Source organism: Bombus pyrosoma, linkage group LG14 (assembly GCF_014825855.1).
Source record: "Bombus pyrosoma isolate SC7728 linkage group LG14, ASM1482585v1, whole genome shotgun sequence".
In the NCBI taxonomy this organism is placed as follows: domain Eukaryota; kingdom Metazoa; phylum Arthropoda; class Insecta; order Hymenoptera; family Apidae; genus Bombus; species Bombus pyrosoma.
The window spans coordinates 9,560,507-9,579,902 of NC_057783.1; the positions used below are offsets into that span (position 1 = coordinate 9,560,507).

A 19,396-nucleotide genomic window follows, 5' to 3' on the forward strand; every position below is an offset into this window, starting at 1 on the left:
GTATTATTTCGTATTATATCGAATAATAAATTCATCACTGTATAGATTAAAATCAAGTTTGATCTTTTGTATTTTCTTACTTTTCAACCGAATAAATCCGTATCATCAGCATGACAGCGGGATATTACAAAGTGAATGTTAGAAACTCAGTCTGTATATTCTAAAACCAAGGAATGAGAACTATCTTCTCTTAGAAAAAAATAAAAAGAAGTATCCGTCATTTAATAAGTCCAGGTTGTAAAAGACGCTTGATAAATCAAATTTGCGAATAACACTTCTACTTGGAGTAACGAATCCAGAGTACTGCTCGCATATAGGGCTTTTACACTCTGTAATATAACCTGCAAGTAACCTAATTTATGGGTGCATTAAGCTTAGTACGCTTCAAGTCAAATTCGACGCTTTGTCGTTGAAATCACAGTGTTCACAAGTTAGCCTGTTGTTGGATTCCGAAAAGGAGCCGCTCGTGTTCGACAAGAATATCGATGAGGAAACGCATAACTCGAAACAGTTTGGTGCTTTCACGAAATCTTCCTGTTAAAAGCTTAGATTAATCAACCTTTGACGATTTCTGGTTACCGGTGGTCGGAGAGCCATACAGCTATCTGGTTCAAGCATCGACAATCAATAATGAAGTAGGCATTGACAGCTGTCATTGGAATCCGCTATTTCTCTTGATAACGATAACAATAGCCAATAGAAATCACAATGCACCACGGCGATTCCTTGTCGGCTGGGATCTCATAATAGTTACTGTCATAAAAGGCTATCGTGACCGTAGGAACAATAGACTCGCAGGTGCTACTGGCGACGTTGACGTTGCCTCCATTTCCAAAGGAGTTATTGAATTTCGCTTAGCTTGTTACTACGAGGCGAACGATGACGAAATCCGTGACGTTGTGATTTTGATAAATATATTGCATAATACATTTCGACGTCAAATAAATATTCAAGAATAGTGACACGTTTATTTGAATTTAAGAGTGACTGTAGGACCTTGCTCTCAGAAATCAAGTGAATGTTAACACAGACAATGTCCGAATCCTTCTCGCGTGCTTTTCAAAATTACCTTACTTTTATTCGAGATTTAAATTGAATGTATTAATGTTTATGTAGACAGTCATAACGCTGTGTTACTAACGAACAGGTGAATTTCAAACTTGAATGTTTGAAACCATCGCATAAATTTCAACATAAAAATATGCAAAAGGTGGTGATCTTAAAATTAACATTTTGACTGCCACGTTGGTCATATATGACCGGCCACGGTTTCTCCTGTGACGCCACGGTGGTCATTGGTGATCGGAGCGCTTGAACTTCTTACGATTGTAAAAATTGAATCAAAATTTAATTAGGGCATTTTAAATATAACCGATAGATAGAAGATACTTTGAAATTAAAAATGCCCCATTGAAAAATTAAACGTTTTTATTAAAACATTAATAAAAAAAAGGGGGAACAAATCTTGCATCTAACGGTGCACTGTGTTTGCATCTATATCTTTGTGGGATAATCTATGAATATTATTATGAACACAGTTTAGAAAACAATCGTAAATGCTGCTTTATAATCATATAATTGAAGTTAGAAGTATGCACATACCTTACTAGTATTTATAGAATGAGCAAATACCGTTTATTAATATCTTCTACACGTTTCAACAATATATTCTGGACGTTTTGCTTACGACGAAATAACGAATGCGAATGGTTTGTTGAAATAAACGGAGCCTTGCTATAATATGTCGCTATCAACTGTTAGCAAGACGACACGGTGGTCACCCGTGACCACCAATAAGATAAACGGTTCATTGGGGAAAAATGTTGTCTTACATAATCAATTTATTATTATTTTGCCATTATATGCTTTGAATAATAAAAATACTCCCGTGGCGACCTAAGCGAAACATGTGATTTCGGCGTGGTAGCCAAAGTGTTAAACATAGTTTCATTGCCCATTTGACTTTAATTCTATTAATAAATCCTACGAATAATCAGTTAATTAAGCAATTCCACAATCCTCGTGAATTAAATTTTACCTAATCGTTGTTTCTAGGCACATTTGCTCGGGATCAAAAGCTGGTGGGAGGAAATGTTTTCGGCAATCACAACATCACCAATGCACCGACGTTCGAAATGAACGTTCCACGAAACGTGACCACCGCGGTTGGCCAGACTGCTTTCCTTCACTGCAGAGTTCATCAGCTAGGTGACAAAGAGGTAAGAGGATTTACCTTTTACTTCGCGTCAGGTATAACATTCACCTGATAGCGGACAATAACGAAGAAGAATGTTCTCATCCTTTATTGCTATATTAGTTTCTTTCGTATAATACGTTTCAGCTGCCAGGTCATAATAACTTTTCTCGTGACAAACGTCCACCTTTACATTTGAATTCAAAATAAAATCTAATAAAATTCAAAATACATACGATACGAGAAGCGAGGTCTTCGTAGAAATCGATTTTTAAACTCCCGATTTTCATGAATCTTTTTGTTTCAGCGAGTTGCAGCAATTGTACGATCAAATTAATTTAACTTATTTTCTTGTTCTTTAAATATTAAGATGCTTCTTATTAAGATAATTACTACAACAGATTCTTTTCTTTAATTTCGCAAATTATACAAGTACCTGAATTTTCTAATGAAATATCTATCACACGTGCGAATATACGATAAATATCTGTAGATAGGAATATCTTCGTTTTATAAAACCCCATTAACAGATCAAAATTTTATGAACTGTTGTTCAAAATATAGTGTTTAGATAGCGTTGAGACGGTTAAGTTTCGACCATATTGCTGATTCGAACCTCGACTACTTGATGTAATATTTATGTACCATGGAAAAATCGGCGTCAAATCTAAAGGTTTAAAAATTTTTATACTTATTTTATATATTCGGTTGTCCGGAAAGTGTCTTTCTTTCGCAAACGTGTTTTTACAACAGTGCACCTTCATACAAACGTGAATCCAAGTCTGTAAAATGTCGCGGTATTTATCTCAACAGAACAAAATGAATCGTACGCAATTCGACAAAATAATATAAAACAAAAAACATTGTAAAATTTTTAGCAGATTTGTTATTAACTGTTATTGTATTTAATTTAATTATTCCCAAAATAGACTCGATTTTCCAGACTCTGATTTACCCTAAGCATTTTCGTTATTATATATATATTTATTTATTTATAGGTATATATTATATATATGTATATTATATATACATATTTCAAACGTATTTCTTTCGCTCAGCATAGAATAGAGCACTCCGCTAACAAGACGCTCACGCGTAGAATCTTGGGAATTGAAAAACAGGGGAGAAACATTCAACAGGAAAAGAAATGTTGTTTGACACAACGTTCATGAATAATTCGTCAGAAGTTTCTGAAATTTAACTTTATTCGTCGGTATTTTTCCGACTTTCTTCCAATACAATTCGTAGCACGGAGAAATATCACGCTGACTAGGGAAGAACACGCAGAGGAGAAATCGCGCACGCAACTTCGCGTACGATCAAAAAGGATCACCCTGTTGCGGCCACGAATGGCCGATCGTTTTTCAAAATCTTCGATCCGAGGCATACATTGAACGAAGCTAGGCGATTCCGAGAGGCTTCTAGGATGCCATTACCGCTCCGTGCGGTTTTCCAGCCGCGCTCGTTGATAGAATATGCATAACGCGTGTTTCAAGAAGGGAGGCGGCCTGAAAGACGGTCCGGGCGAATACATGTGCAGCCATTAAATTTTTCATTTTTTCCTGCTGTGCCAAAAAAATTATGGATATATACATGGAAGGAGAGACGTGCATGGAAAAATTCAGTAACAGGTGGAAGTATTTGGCTCGATAGTATTGATCTGCTGACTATACCGATGCTATTTTCGATGTTACACGATGCTACTGATCGATAAATAGCGTAACATCTCGTGGGTGATAAAAGTATTATGCAACGTTCTATAAAAAATGTTACGAAGCCGAGGGAATTATTTTTAAACGACACGAGCGCGTTCATGTGTCACGTTTTGCAATAATTAAGTTTTATTTCACCGAGTTCACAATTGAACTAAATTCGCATATAAGCTTCTTGTATTGGGTTGCATTAAAAAACTGTAGCGAAATTTCTGGATAAAGCGAACAGATGATGAAAACGAAAGGATTAATTAGAAGATGTTCGTGAAAGAAAGAAACGTGTGTTTCGCAGAAACTGTGTGGTCGAACGTAGTTTACAGTATATAAAGTTTTCATTAAATTATATAGAGCGTAAAGTATCGTGTTAAGGTGAGATTCTCAGATCTTAAGAAAGAAGTTGAACGAAATTCTGAAACGTGAAAAATGTTTCTGAGAGAGCAAATAAGTTGCAAGTTACAAGATAATTATTCCGTTTCTGCGAACGTGACAGATTACGTCTAAATGTTACCATTGCGAGCAACCATAAATTCCTCTACCATGATTTGTACGGCCGATTAAACAGAAATTACAGTACCCAGAATTTGATGAGTACCTAGCGTGCAAAGTCTGCAATAAACGTCCTAGTTGTGCAAATATGAAATATGTAACTTATTGCAGCTGGTATCATGCGACGAGCCTGACAAACGACCAACGTAATAGGAATCGCACATGTTTATATATTAATCGACTTTCTGATGATACAAGTTAGCGATATAAAAGCAAATACCGCGCTAATTCATTGGAAAAGTAGGTGACGTAATGGTACAGCTTTTGCGGTGATAATATTCGGATTGTTACAAATTTTCCTGCTGCTCGTTAATACGGGTCAGAACGAAACATCTGCACATCAGAATAGAAAGACTACTTTAACACGTTAATACCTTTGCAAACGAGCAATTGGAACAGGTCTCCATTCATTTCCTGCGAAATGATGTTTTCATCCTTATACTCGCGGTGAAAAATTCTGATTCGTTATTTTCCTATTCATAAAAGCGTGCATTATTTCCTTGGTAGCACAAACGAAACACTATTTGAAGCCTAGTACTTTATTCAAATATTTACTGGAGCGTGAATTTAGATTAATAATTACTTTTAACAGATATTCCAAAATTAACATTGCTTTGAGCATTTTTCTAAAGGAATAAATTTTAATAACATTTTAAAGTGAAATATGTTCGATGATATATTCTACAGTACATAGGACGTTTCATCTAACTTTGTGGTATAAAATTTCATAAAAATGGTTGATGGTAAAAGAAGTAATTTTTTAGCCGAAACCAATGTATAGCGAGGATAGTTTTGTTCTATTGGACGAAAATTCACGAAATAAAGAGAGCAACTTTTGTTTTTTTATTTGAAATTGTATATGTCATTTATTTGAACGAGTAAATTTAATAATAAGCCGTGCGAAACTGTTGTTAATATACGCTATACCGGTAAAACAATTTTCATTAAAGGCATTTCTATGGAATTTAAATTCTATTGGACTATTGTATGTTGTAAATTGAAATAATCATCGAGTTTCTAATAAAGCTAATAAAAATGACAAAAATTCATACTTCATCTACGCGTTATTATTAGTTCCATTAATGAGTTCGTTTCATAAAATTACTGAAATTTCATATTTTTCAGAATCTCGTCACAAGTAGTGTCAGTCGATAACTAGTCGGACACTTTCGTTTCGATCGAACATCACCGTAATGCAACGAATGTTACTGAAAATTTACAATCGTTATTTCGCCCTTGTCTCCTACTTCGTCGCCATTTCACGAGTGGAATATTTTCTTTTAGCCAAATTTACTGAGTTGGTAGTAATTTTCTCCAACTACCAAAATACACTTTCTGTGCCGATGATCGATTCCGTTGGAACGCGTTTATCATGCTTTTCCAGCGTTCTCTGGGAACAAGGTCATTGTTACAGGATTGTCACGAAATTATTTGCTAACCGTGAGAAAGGACTGCTGCTCTGATTGCCGATTAACGTCGTAATTATTCACCGGTAGTTCAGTAATGTGAGTTTCAAGCATCTGTGACCAGAGCCAAAAGGTGACCAACATTCGATAATGGGATGAATAGAAATCTATGCTATTCTATATCTTCACTTTGATAACTAGACTATGGGTCTTCATGCATTTATGTGAAATTTAAAGGTGCACGAATGGACAGAATGCATAGTGTGTCGGAGAATCTTGATCGATCATATTGTACAAATTGTTGAAAATATAAAATTACGATAAACACACAGATTGTGATAAACGTAGTGTTTGCTTTCTTTACGTACGAACAGTTAAATTCAAAGAGAATTTCATGCGCCGAGTTCCGTAAATATACCCATCGGACTTTAATAAAATAGTGCAGCTTTAATAAAAGAAGAATGTTGAATTACAGTCACGTTAAGTCTTTTTTCTCACCGTCAAGCGATGTAAAAATTAAGGAAACGCAATTATGGCCTGTAAGCAGCTTTTAAAGGAAAATATAACATCGTTATCGCGGAGGAAAGTTGCTCGACAGATATTTCTTAATTTAATTCGCTGCGCTTCCAGGAATGGCACTCGTCTCTGAACGCTCTTGAAAAATGCAAGTTAACCATGTTGCGCGAAGAAAATGGCATAGGGCTAGAGTACACGCGATGCGTAGCGAAATCCGGGCCGCTTTTTTCCATGCTTTCACGTCGAGAAATTTCGAGTTTCGGGTTTTCAGGCCGTGGAACCGACCGGAATATCGTTTCATCCCTTCTAATTAGGTCACAGCTCGTCGGTGGTGTTCCTTTCCTTTTAAAGCCATTGATGTTCACCGAATGAGGCAATTAGAAGACCCTTAGAATCGGCTAGAAAGGCCGCCGGAATAACACCAATCAATTTTATCTTTAAATTTTAAGAGTACGTCCAGCCCTCCAGTTTCCATCGAATACAAATTAAATCTTCCCGGAAAAATTCTATCCGGTTAGGATGGTAGAATTGCAGTTAATCACACCAATATTCTCACACAGCACCATCTTTGTATTTATCGCTTTGTAAAAGGAAATGATTACGATTTATTTAGTCTATACGCAATAGTATGAACTGTTTATTGTAAATTGAAAATGCGTAAATAATTTCTGTTTCATAATAAATTCTGTTTAATCGTACAGTAGATTTTTTATTTGATTAAGGCATTCATTGCAAGCGATAAAAATGCTCAAACATATCAACATTTGACAAATTTCCAGTTTTTCCAAAATGTTTTAATTCTTTCTAAATTTAGGTGTCTGCGTATCGATAAGATTCGTATTGATTTCTTATTTCTTAAAAGATTTAACACGGATATTATTTTTTCAAGCGAAACTGTCAGCGATCAATGTGATTTACGCGAGTTTAATTGGACTTGGCCAATGAGTCAAACATCTCCGATTTTTCCAACGATTACTTCTAACGCTCTCGGTACAAAATGTTCCGTTTCCTTTGAAACGACTACCACGAATATCAATTTTATTATTATTAATCCTTTCACTGCAATCACCTTTGAAAGGAAAGTAATTTTCATTTTTGCCAGAGGGGAAAAAATCGTCTTTCTGCTAAGCACCCTCTCGCTTTCATAATGAAAACAACCGTCTCTAAAGTGCTTTTCTTCTTTTAATTTATTACTCTAAAACGTAAAATAAATATCTGTAATTATACGAGCTCGATGTAAAATAGAATTAACTTCTGTACGTTTGATATTCTCGGTTGGTTTTCCGCAAAAATCTCGTAGAAAATGTTTTTTTCGAATAATGAATGTTTATTTAAAATTTATTAAAGTTGGAAAATTAAAACGTGTAGTCCAACTCTTTTCGTCAAAAATTCCCTGTCACTTCGATGTAATAAAATAACCGCGATAACAATCTCAAGGAAAGAAAGCTTTTGAAAAATGCTTTCCAAATAATTTAATTAATAAATTTCACAAACTTTCGATGTTCATTTTATTCGTGCTTTTATGTACATTTGCAAGTTGACATGCGGTGAATATATGTAATAAATAGGCTCTGACTGTTGATGTAATTTCATATTTCTATAAATATAAGCAAGGAAAAAATGATTCTTAAAATTAAGATAGTCGCAGAAAATGAGATTGATAAGTTTAGCTTCTGAGTGGTTGACGTTTAAAGATTGGACGTAAATTTATTGCAATAACGATAAGGATAAGATAATGAATATGCTAAAAATAATTCAAATCTCTCGTTTTTAAAGACCTATACGATGAAACAAGTTCCAATACTATTCCAAATCTATTATTAATCAACACGTAACAAATAATATGAAGAGTGAGCTGGTGGAATATTTTACTTCATGACGTTGTCGACTGATAAAGTAATTTCAGGTTGCCATGCCATGGCTCTCATAAATTCACATAATTTTATGCAGTCACATTTATCTTGTTCATTTTATGAAACGTGGAAAACGTAAAATAACCGTAAAATTTAAACGTCCTTATAAATGATGGACAAGCATAGTAAATTAAATTTGTTAATTTTCTTACTGTATTTGACTTCACAAGTTCTACGAACATTAAACGTTCAATTCGCACTTATCGTTTTCAAAAAAAAAGTGAGGAATTCCACAGAATGCGTATAATATGAAAAAATATATAAAGTGTCCGGAGCACAGTGCTCTCTATGAAACTTGCTAGGCAAAAGAATTTTCTTAAATTATATTCTTGAAAATATAAAATCCGCCGTTTATTCGCCACACTAATTAATTGCTAATTAAATAAATGTTTTCTATGCCACGTATCTCGATATTTTCGTAATTAAATCTACCATTACGAATGTAGAACTAATAGCTGGCAGCGACGAACCGATTCGATTATGTTGTTCGAAACGGAGTATAATACAAGAGGAATTGGCTGAGTTGTTTCGCGATACCAAGCGTGTATTCTTCTTTCGTAACGAAGTTAATAATGTACGACAGGCCGCCTAATGCTGTTTAGAATGTTCTGGAATTTCGACAGAGTGTTTACCCTGGCATATTATGTCAGTGGTTTAGTCCCGTTCGAAATCGGAACATTAACTACGTTTGCACGTGTGGCGGTAGCGACTTCGCGCTGGCTTACGCGGCTTACACAGGCTGCCCATCCGTAAAATGGGACAAAGCATTTGCATTGCTAATTTCTTGCATCGCGTTACATTGTGCGCGTTTGTTGACCCGGAACAAGATTCCGTCGGACCCAAGTCGCACATTTTCGTACGAGGCTTGTTCCTTATTTGCTACGACCATCCCTAAGGTTTGCTTTACTTACTTTCGTTATTCATTGCAGGAGCAACAAAATTTTGATCTTTACGGTATAGGTTCTTTTATGATATATAACTAGTGTGATATTTTAAATAGTATAACTTACTACACTTACAGAACCATTTTTGAACGTATTATACGTACAACATGTTAAAGAAACGTTTTTTCTATAGGTTCCCAATTTTTCCAAGTATATGTTTCCAATTTCCAAATATTTTTCTCACCCACTATACGTATTGTGCGAACTTTCGTGATATGGCAATTAATTATACAAAGTATTATGGTAATTATATAAAGGTATTTGATTTACAATAAATATAAGTTATTCGTGCTCGACTTAAATTATCCAACTTTGCTGCTCGAAAATATTCATATGACACGATATTCGCGGTTCAAATATATGCAATTTGCGCTGCAAGTTTTAGCTACGTTCTAGCCTAATTAAAACACAAGTTATCTAATTAGAGATAGTTTTAACATGAAATGTTTCCGCTAGAAGTTTAATGGGGAAAAAACCGAATGAAGCTCATAGCAGCGCATTTCATTTATACGACGTCACGTTTGTGAGGGTATAAAAGAGAAGCGTGGAGATACAGTCTTGCTAACAAAGAGCTATTGCCCGACGTGATATCGCGAACAGCTACGATAATACGTAATACTACAATGTTAACTTTATTAAGAGATACACAAGGCGAGGAAATACGTAATACTGAGTACAACGTAGCGAAACGACATTTATCTTCTGCTTGAAAATAACCCGCAATCCCTAGCTGAATATTAAATATAAACGAAGGGAGAGCGTAGGCTATGCGCCCACTTCATTAAAGGATATAAATATTACACGTCGATAACGAAACACGAAGATATTTTCATCGAAAGTGCTGTACGCGTTGCGCGCTACTTATTCCAAAATGAAATAAATGAAAAAAAGACAAGCAAATTTATTTGCGAATGAGATTGTTTGCAAATGAATTCCACAAGATCTTTTTCTATTCTTATAAACATCGCTAAAACTTTCACTTTAATCTTCGAAGATGATAAGCAGGCACGGTTTCCATTTCAGCTTCTTGGGGTATCTCGATATTATCTTTTATACAACAGAATGTCCAGCTTTTTAACGCTCGTCTGAGATGAGAGGAGAAGAAACAGTCAGGTAATCAGAGACCTAATGAATATTCAGTCGTGGAACAAGGAGAAAGAAATTTCGTGTCAAAAGCTCCTGAATAAAATAGTTTTGGCCTTGACGTGCCGTTATGGCAGTGTACTAACCACAATGTTTTTTTATTAATCAGATGCGTATCATGTAACAATCGTTGGATTAGAGGAGTCTACGAGATTACGAAATAAATTTTTTAATAAATCCAAGTAATTTCCCCTGAAAAATCTACGAACAGTTCAACTTTCTAATATACAAACTCATGTATATAATACGTTTGAAAAGCGAACTTACAGCCGTTGCGAGTCAGTTTCAGCAGCGACGTTAAAGAAAGTTTAATTCAAACGAGACCTCTTGAGAATGCCACGGAACGAAGTTAGCCGAGCAAAGTGTCAGCAGTAGGCAGTTTCGTAATTTAATCGTTTCGAAAGTCTCACGGCTCCTTCCTCATTTCGCATAAATATCACTTGGGAAACGTTCCGTTTCGTTTATCGTCACACTCGAAAAGGCGCGTCAAGACGCCAGCAGAAAGATGAGTTGCTGTTTCCACGAGACACTTTGTGCTTGATCCACGTTGAACTGAACGATTTACTTCACCAAGATCAAAGCGAAGTGAAGATTCTAGTCGTTCGTATCGTCAAAATAAGCGAGGAATTTTTTGACGAATACTTTGAGTTTGTCTTTAAAAGAATATTATCGAAGATTTCTATAATTTTTTTATATAAATTCTACATATGTATAATATATTTATAATACTATACAATACCTCAGGCATTTAGCGTGTACGTTTTGTACAAAAAAAAATTCGAAATCGCAATATTATTATCGTATAACACGCGTTCTTAGTAATTCGACCTTTGGATAGTGCGATAAAATGACAGAATTCCGAATGACAGATTTGGTAAATGATCGTTTGTTTGTCGTCAAGATTTTTCGCATTTCTTATATTAGTAATTCTAACTCTTTAAATAATTGCGTTTACGTATGATGATACTTGAAATGGGGAAGAATCAACTTAGAATGCAAAGATGGGAAAAATCAACTTAGAATGCAAAGATGGGAAAAATCAACTATTTTCTATTCTATTATAAAATTAGTAGATGACTTCATACGTGTAAATACAGCTACAAGGGGAATTCTACATCGAAAAATTCTTTCAAAAAGTCCAAATTTCTATAGTAATTTCGGGATATTTAATTCTAAACAAATGGAAATTCAGTTTGGATAAAAAAGCTTAATTTTAATCTGATCCGAGTTAACTCCATTATGTTTCACCTAACGACTGCAATAGAATTCAAGGGTGAAATGGATTCAATGAATTTCTAATGTAAGCTGATTACTATCTAAGGTCATTAATATAGCTAACGTGCTGAGTGTATTTTCCAGTAAAATAGGTGAATTATTAAAATCTTTACAAGGCCCTGTTCTCAGAAGCTTCTCGATTTGTTACGTTTTTGAAGTTAAGATCAATCTATAGGACGTATCTACGTGGACCACATTTTGCCAATAATAAAGGAAGAATTTAAATCTAAAACATTAGTAGCTACCATAGAATTGTATATATTTCGCGAAATTAAAGTGAAATTCAGGTTATAAAAGTAGAATTAATATACCACAATATATTCTATTTAGATACAAATGGAAAATGGCAAATAAACAGTTTGAAAATTAAAAGAAAGAGATGTAGCATTCAATTAAAAAGAATGTGTAATATAAATAGGATATATTGTGAAATTTTAATGCACGAATTTAATGAAATAGGTTTTTCAAAGTTCCAGAATTTTCAATGACACGTAAAATAATTGCAATTTCATAGAATTTCCATATAATTAATTTGAATCGAATTAAAAAATATTCGTAATTGGTTAATTGCGCCTCTATTTATTGCGCTGAAAATAATGTAGATCTATATTTAACTGTGCTGCGTTCTCTCGGTCATCTCTGACCCAATTATATTCTTCTAATGTCAAAAACAAGTTCAAATTTAAAACAAAATTAAAACGATATTAAGCTGGATTTCTCAATATCAATTCTACGATAAACGTGTTCTTAAAACATTAAATGTCTTCTTGTTTGTTAAAAACAGATTTAAATATACGAATTCGAGGATCGCGACAGCATCGAATCTACATAATTTTAAAACGTAGAACATGAAATTTCGTTGGAAGATCAAGCTTCGAAATTAATCAGTAAATTAAAGTCGTCGAAACGATAAAACCTAAATTGTCCGTAAACGAACGAGTTGTGGATAGTTTGGAGCGATTGCTTAAACGAATAGAAATATTTGTGCATTCTGAAGAACAAATAAAGAACATTACCTTCGGCATAATATGTTTCCAGAAGTCGATTAAAGCTGTCGCTTCGAAGTTTCAACATCTCCACGTTCGTCACTGAGTTTTGATTGCTTAATGAGCTCGTTAGTGCTTCCTGAATTTTGAAGGGCTTCTGACGCGACCTGAAAAGGTTGCAGCCGTCGGTTTTTCCAAACAGCCATTTATGCGTTCCAAAAGTAATCACAACATGAAATAAAATTCCATCAAAATAAAATTTCAAAACATTTATGACGATGATGTCTAAATGATAACTGTTACAGATAGTTTTATTTATTGTTAGGGAAATAACTAATTCATTGATGCTAAGTTACTGAGAAGTTGAGAACGTAAACACTTGAAAACACGAAAAAATTAATATTCATAACATAGTAATGGGACGTACTTTACATAATTATACTCAAATATCAAATAATAGCAGGGATGCAGCTACGTTTAATTATAAATCAATTGTGATTTATTGAACTTTACTTATACTATCATTCAGTCAGATATCTGAATGTAATTTGAAAGGTGGTTCGAAAATTAGTAGCCCACAAATTTGTAGATTACAGATATTCTAAATTAATAGAATTGTATCACTATCAATAATAATATTATGCTTTATATTTTAGAAATCAGTATGTTTGGGATGAGACTGTGAACGAGTGTGAGTCTTTGTATGCGATGGGTGCTGCTTTAATTAATGTACGTGTGAGAGTTAGAAATATGTAAACTAAGTCTTTTTTTCTGATCTGTGAAGCTAAAAAATAAATAAATGTACATATATTTGCGAAATTGTTTGAAATAATTTCTGTTAAAACATTACTGCATTATTTAACGGATGGAAAGCATTACAGTGCAATCAATCGTACCAGATCATCCCATTTGTTAATAGTTCAATATTTCACTGAGAAACAAATGTTTGGACACAATTTCTAGGATGAACAAATGTAGTCCTCGATTAGTCAGAGAAAATTAATAGCAGGCGGTGTCAATTTGTTCAAATATAAATTGGAAGCAATAATTAATCGCAAATTACGAGTAACATCATTGGAAACATGTTGCTTCGTTCCAAACAGGATAAACTCTTAATTCTTCTGAAACAATAATTCTCCGCCATAATAACAGTTTACTCTGATCAAATCATCATCGTTTGTCGATAATTGTAAATGGAAATCTGACGAAACAATTTGTAAGAAAACTTTTCAAAAATCTGTGTTCAGCATTATTCGTTAATATTCCAGGCTGTAATTTCTACTAAAATGAAATTTGAACATTAATTAATTACTAGGAAAACCTTTAAAAGTTTCTGTATAAAATTATTTCTATTGATAGTTCATATCGTAATTTCTACTAAATTTAATTAATTTACTAATTGGAATTTGATTAATTACTTAATAGAGGAAGGATAATGAGAAAATGATATCAAATTCTCATACTCACATATTAAAAATTCAGCTATACATAGCATATATATATGCAATTAATTTACATAAAAGTATAAAACTTGTTTTAAACTAAAGGAAACACTAAAAAGAGCCATTTAAAACAACATTTTATTTCATAAGAAAAAGCTAATTTAAAAGGAAATTTAAAACAGAAAGTGAAATAAAATTTAGAAAATAAAAAGAAAGTTTCTTTAAAAAATCGATATCTCATTGTTCCTCCCTTTGTTATATTGCAACGAATACGGTTTCTTATCACTGAGAAAAATTCATTTTCGTTGTTCGAAATATTCTTCGTCTGATCGTTTTGTATCAGCTGCGACTGAAGACATACGTTTTGTTTTTTTCTTTTAATAATTCTTTATAACAAGCGATACAGATTCTGAAATCCCTTTGAAATCGTGTAAAACGTTCGAGATTCGTATCACTTACAGCGAAATGGTAAAACGTGTTAAAAAAGAAAGCATAACTGTAACCAGAACGTGTTAGACTTAACCGTGTAAAAGTTAATAACACGTGTTACAAAAAACCGTGTAGAAGCGTGTAAAAGTACAGCCGTGTAAAAGTGAATCGTGCGAAAAAAGAAGTTTAACCGTGTAGACAGAATCGCAGGTGTGCATAAAATTAATGCAACTTACTGATTGTTAAAATATTTTCGCGATGTTCTACTTACTCAAACGCGGAACTAAATTGTATCCGCTGAAGAGTAATTCTGAAAATGGAATTACCTATAATACAGAAGCAATTACGAAGCTGAGCTATTACCAGAAAATCACAGTCATCATTTCGAAATCCGTACAATTATTCGCAATGAAACAGTGTCGATTTCATAGGAAAAGTTACTCGTGTCGTGAGACAAAGTAATTTGTACAGTCGACACATTAAAGCGCATGCAGTCAGTATAATTTGATACAGATATAAATTATAGCGGTGGAAAGTTTTCCTGGTTACTCTGATGATCATGACCGATATAACGGAGTACAGCCTGGCCGTGGTTCCTGATCAATTTTCAGTAACAAATTATCCAGCTCGCGGCAGCTTGTTAACGTAAACATAACGCTAATAATACGACATGCATTTATCGGTGTCATTAAATCAAAATGCGCTTATTTAAATCGGCTGTACGCTAACCACCGCAGACAAATCGCGCTAAATTTCGAATCGGCCGAAACCGACAACGTTGCGCGACGTTCAACGTTCGTTGCTCCCTAAGAATAATATCGTGTATGATTACGTTCAGCGAATATTTTTCGGTACTGGAAAAATAAGCAGATTTGTATTTTTGGATATTAAAAAAGAAAAAATAATAATTTGAATTCTATGTACGAATGTACGAAGAACATCGAAGAATGAAAATACGAATGCGTGGAATGTACATGATTGGATTTAACAGCTTTCACAGAAATAATAGAAATCAAGAACATAAAATGTGAAACTTGCAATATTGTTAAATTTAGAGTTTGCTTATTTAATCGTAAAATTTCTTCCGTTTCCAAACGGCTCCCTTTATCCGCTTGTGCATTTATCGCCAAAAAGTAGAATGTTCGATATTCACGGTAAATCGGGGAATGTTTTGCTCGGAAATCTAACACCCTCGACCGGCCACGGTGGCAGCCGTGAAATTAATTGAATATTTCGAATTTCTGATCAGACCAGCAGTAATCGCGATTCGATCACGCACCCCGGTCAGACCGTGCTTTGGGGGAATAAATTAAATCCGGATATGAAAAGGTCCAGTACGGAAGACCGACGCGTTTAATCCGGACAATTGCTTTTCCGATGCCCGGCATTTTGCTTTGCGCCTGCCCGCTCTTCCAATTTCGTGTCCTCTCCTCCCTTTCGTCCATCTTGCTGGCTTCTCCTTTTTTCTTTTTCCTATATTTCTTTTTGTTTACTCGTCTCACGCCCTTTTTATGGCGTAGCAATTGGTCTGACAAAACGAGCCGATAAAATTGCAAAATAACTTTGAACGGTTACCAGAACCCGATTTCTTTCCCTCCTCCTTTCTTTCTCCTTCCCCTTTTTTTATCTTGCCCGTGCTGGTTTTTACAGAAATGTATTCGTTAAGATAGCTGCTTTATTATACGACGCGTCTTTAACGCCTTAACGGGCCTTGTCCTTCCTCCTTTTTCACTTTATCGACCTTTTGTCGGAGTTTCAAGCTAGCTTTCGTGCAACATTAATTAAGATACTTTGCGAGCGCCGAAACACCGTTCGTGAAAAAGAATTGGTCACTTGTGACGTGCTGTATTTTAGGTGGACGAGATTTTAGTAAATTATGTATGGGATGGGGCACGATAGCGCACGGTGTCCGAGTATGGAATTTTTCAGAGAGTCAGCTTGTGGGTGAATTAATTTTTCCATATGCGACGGTTACCAAATAAAATGACGTGTCATGTAAATAATGATTTTTCAAACGTTTCATTGAAATAATGGATACCTAAAAATAATGAAACCATTTTTGCCAAAAATTTGCGTTCGTATCGAACTCTCCGAACCTAATAGCGCGCCATCCAATCAGCAAACTGACCAGTTTAATAGTTTCCAAAAATTCTGCTAGTTTCATTGACACTCTTAAAACTACGATAAACAACTTTCCATCTGACTATTGATGACATATATAGAGTAACTTAAACCTGTTAGCCTCGCGGCACGCACACTTTCTCTCACATAATAAAACCTTGTAAATCAACTTTGGAATGAAAAAATAGCCTCCGAATGGCGGACGGGTTTTGGGAAAAGCCACGCGTGGCGGCAACCAGTTTTTTGTGACACACGGCAAGCAAATACGAATAAAACGTATTTCGTGAATATTCTGACACGCTGTGCGAAAAATTCCCGCAAAATGCGTGAGACTAAGCCGCCCAAAAAGCCACGCGCAAACAACTGGACTAACGAATGACCCGCCAGCGTTAATAATAAAAGTGTCATCGTTGCCGTCCCTTTGACCTCTGACTGAGCATTAGATAAAATCAAAAAGCCCAAAGGCGATCCCTTCTAAGGTTTTGGAACCGTAAAGTGAACTATGCATCACACAGTTTGTGTTTTGATTGCTAATCGCGTTATGAATTAATCTCTAATTTAATTACTAATCGCATTTAATTGGATTAAGAACTTTGAACTAAAAATGATTTATTTACAGTGACTCTGAAAAGTATTGGTCCACCGTTGTATTTATTATTTATTATTGCATTTACATAATAATTGCACATTTGTATATAACATATTACATATTAATATATATTTATACCGATTGTATGTTTCATGCCGCTATTCATCTTATATAGTAATTTTTCACTAAATGTATATTGGCAATAAATGCCTTGTAACCCTTATACACATTTTCGGGTTAGTTTCAAATTTTGCTATTATAGTCACGGTAGTCGTGTCTCATCGCAGCGCTGACGAAATTCCAAAATGTTTCGGATAATCCAGATAATGTATTCATAAAATTTGTTGCTGTAAGTGCTCGAATACTTTCGTGACCCACTATAGATATATCGCTGGATGTCAATAATACGCATTAAAGGACAAATTTAATTTAAGCACTAATTGAGAGCCAGATATATCATGTACTAACTAATTGATCATTAATTGTTCAGATCGTTGGAAGTTCGATATTTCAGTAGCTAATTAGCAGTGGTCCCAAAATGCATTATAATATGTCTGGGAACCATTTGACTTCTAGCTTGAAGCCGCAGCTTCCGTAGCTCCACCCCTTCTTCAAATGCACCAGCAAGTGGGAGTATAACATGCCTGCTCCGTGTCCGTTGGTGAACAGAACTTTGGCAACGAAGCTGAATTTCCTCCGAGCCCTGAATCCGCGCCCAGAACCGACAAAAACTAATTTCTGTCTCGCTCTTTAGAAACTTCGGAGTTTATGACACGTTAGACTCCCATTGAAACGTAGCGAAGAAACGAAAATCTGAATTGAATTGCCGTTTCCACTATTACAATGGTTTTTTGCCAAATCTCCCAATAAAACGAAGAAGAAGACTAAGCTCCGTTGGCACACTGTAATGGAAGTTTCAACGTTGCTGTTCTATCTTACGTGTTATAGCTCAGTGAACGTGGAATTTCTTTTTGATAATTTAAGGGAAACATACAGAGTGTGTCAGAATACGCGAAAGATATTTATAGGGTAGGCACGAGAAATTGCAGACATCGAAATTGACGAAACAAACTCATGTACGAAAATGTAGCTTGTGATTTATTTTTCAAATTATAAGTAATTTCGTTTTACGTTAAAGATATAGCGGCTGTGGAAAATATCGTCACATACCCTTCTCTTCCAATCAAGTATTTCTTACTATTATCTTACTTTATTCTATCAAAATAAAGATCACAACGTTCGACAGATTAGGTTTCATGTTTATATAAAGATGCGTCGTTGCAAAAGACGTGTCTATAAAAGAAAGACACTTTGTGGGCAACCTAATAGCTTCTACGTATCTTGTTTTCGTAACGCCAAACTATTGTAACGATATGAGAATACTACTAAATGATACGAAATCTAATATACTGGAATCTGTTAGTCTGCATTTTTCTTTCTTTCACTCGTATCAGAAACATAAGAATTACATGGAAAAATGTAGAATTACAAATAAACATATCGTTATATATTTAACGCAGAAATTAAATAGCGCACCGGTATCAGTGGAATTTCTAGCACGCAAAGAAATAGCTGACGAAACGAGGTCTTCCCTGGCGAGCACTAATCGCGACGAACCGTAGGCTGACATAAGAATAATTAATCGCTGGGGCAACAAGGGCGACCATTGCCGCATTGCTGATACGTTTCTCGTGTCCCTCTCAACTCTCCTCCATTTCTAGGTGACCGCGCGTACACGCTGCAGGTGTGTCGAGAAGTATGTGGGTCAAGTTAACAATGCATGACGCGGGGACAGGGCGGTGATGGTTTAAAGACGTCTGTTTTTTAAAATATTGCCACCAGAAGACGATAAGCGCGAACCCTGACGACCGAGAATTTTCCACACGGCCGACGTTCCTTCAGCTGGCCGCTTTGTTAACAAAAAAAAAAAAAAAAATGCCCAACCGCTTTCCAGCAGAGTAAGACGTTCCGTTTGCACATCGCCAAAGGAGAGCGCCAGAGTCGTGGACGTTTCGTATTTTCTACGTATACAGAGTGTCCCAGATTTTTCTGAGAAACTTTGGTATACGCGGTTTAACCCTTAGGGTCTAAGGGGGCGATATTTAGTCTTCAGCCAGGCTTATGACGAGAATGTGATTTTCCTCCTACTTGAGAGTTTTAGATTTTCTAGCCACTTGGTT

The 19,396-nt window shown here is 35.1% G+C and overlaps 1 protein-coding gene across 5 annotated transcripts in view; it reads left to right on the top strand.

Moving 5' to 3' along the window:
• The window catches only part of LOC122574958 (zwei Ig domain protein zig-8-like), a 433,576-nt gene that overhangs the window by 135,196 nt on the left and 278,984 nt on the right, over positions 1-19,396 (top strand). For all 5 annotated transcript variants that reach the window (XM_043743242.1, XM_043743243.1, XM_043743239.1 and 2 more), the window contains one exon: positions 2,056-2,219. In XM_043743242.1, coding sequence (XP_043599177.1) covers positions 2,136-2,219 — 84 coding nt within the window. In that variant the 5' untranslated portion in view covers positions 2,056-2,135. The remainder of the gene's footprint in view (positions 1-2,055; positions 2,220-19,396) is intronic.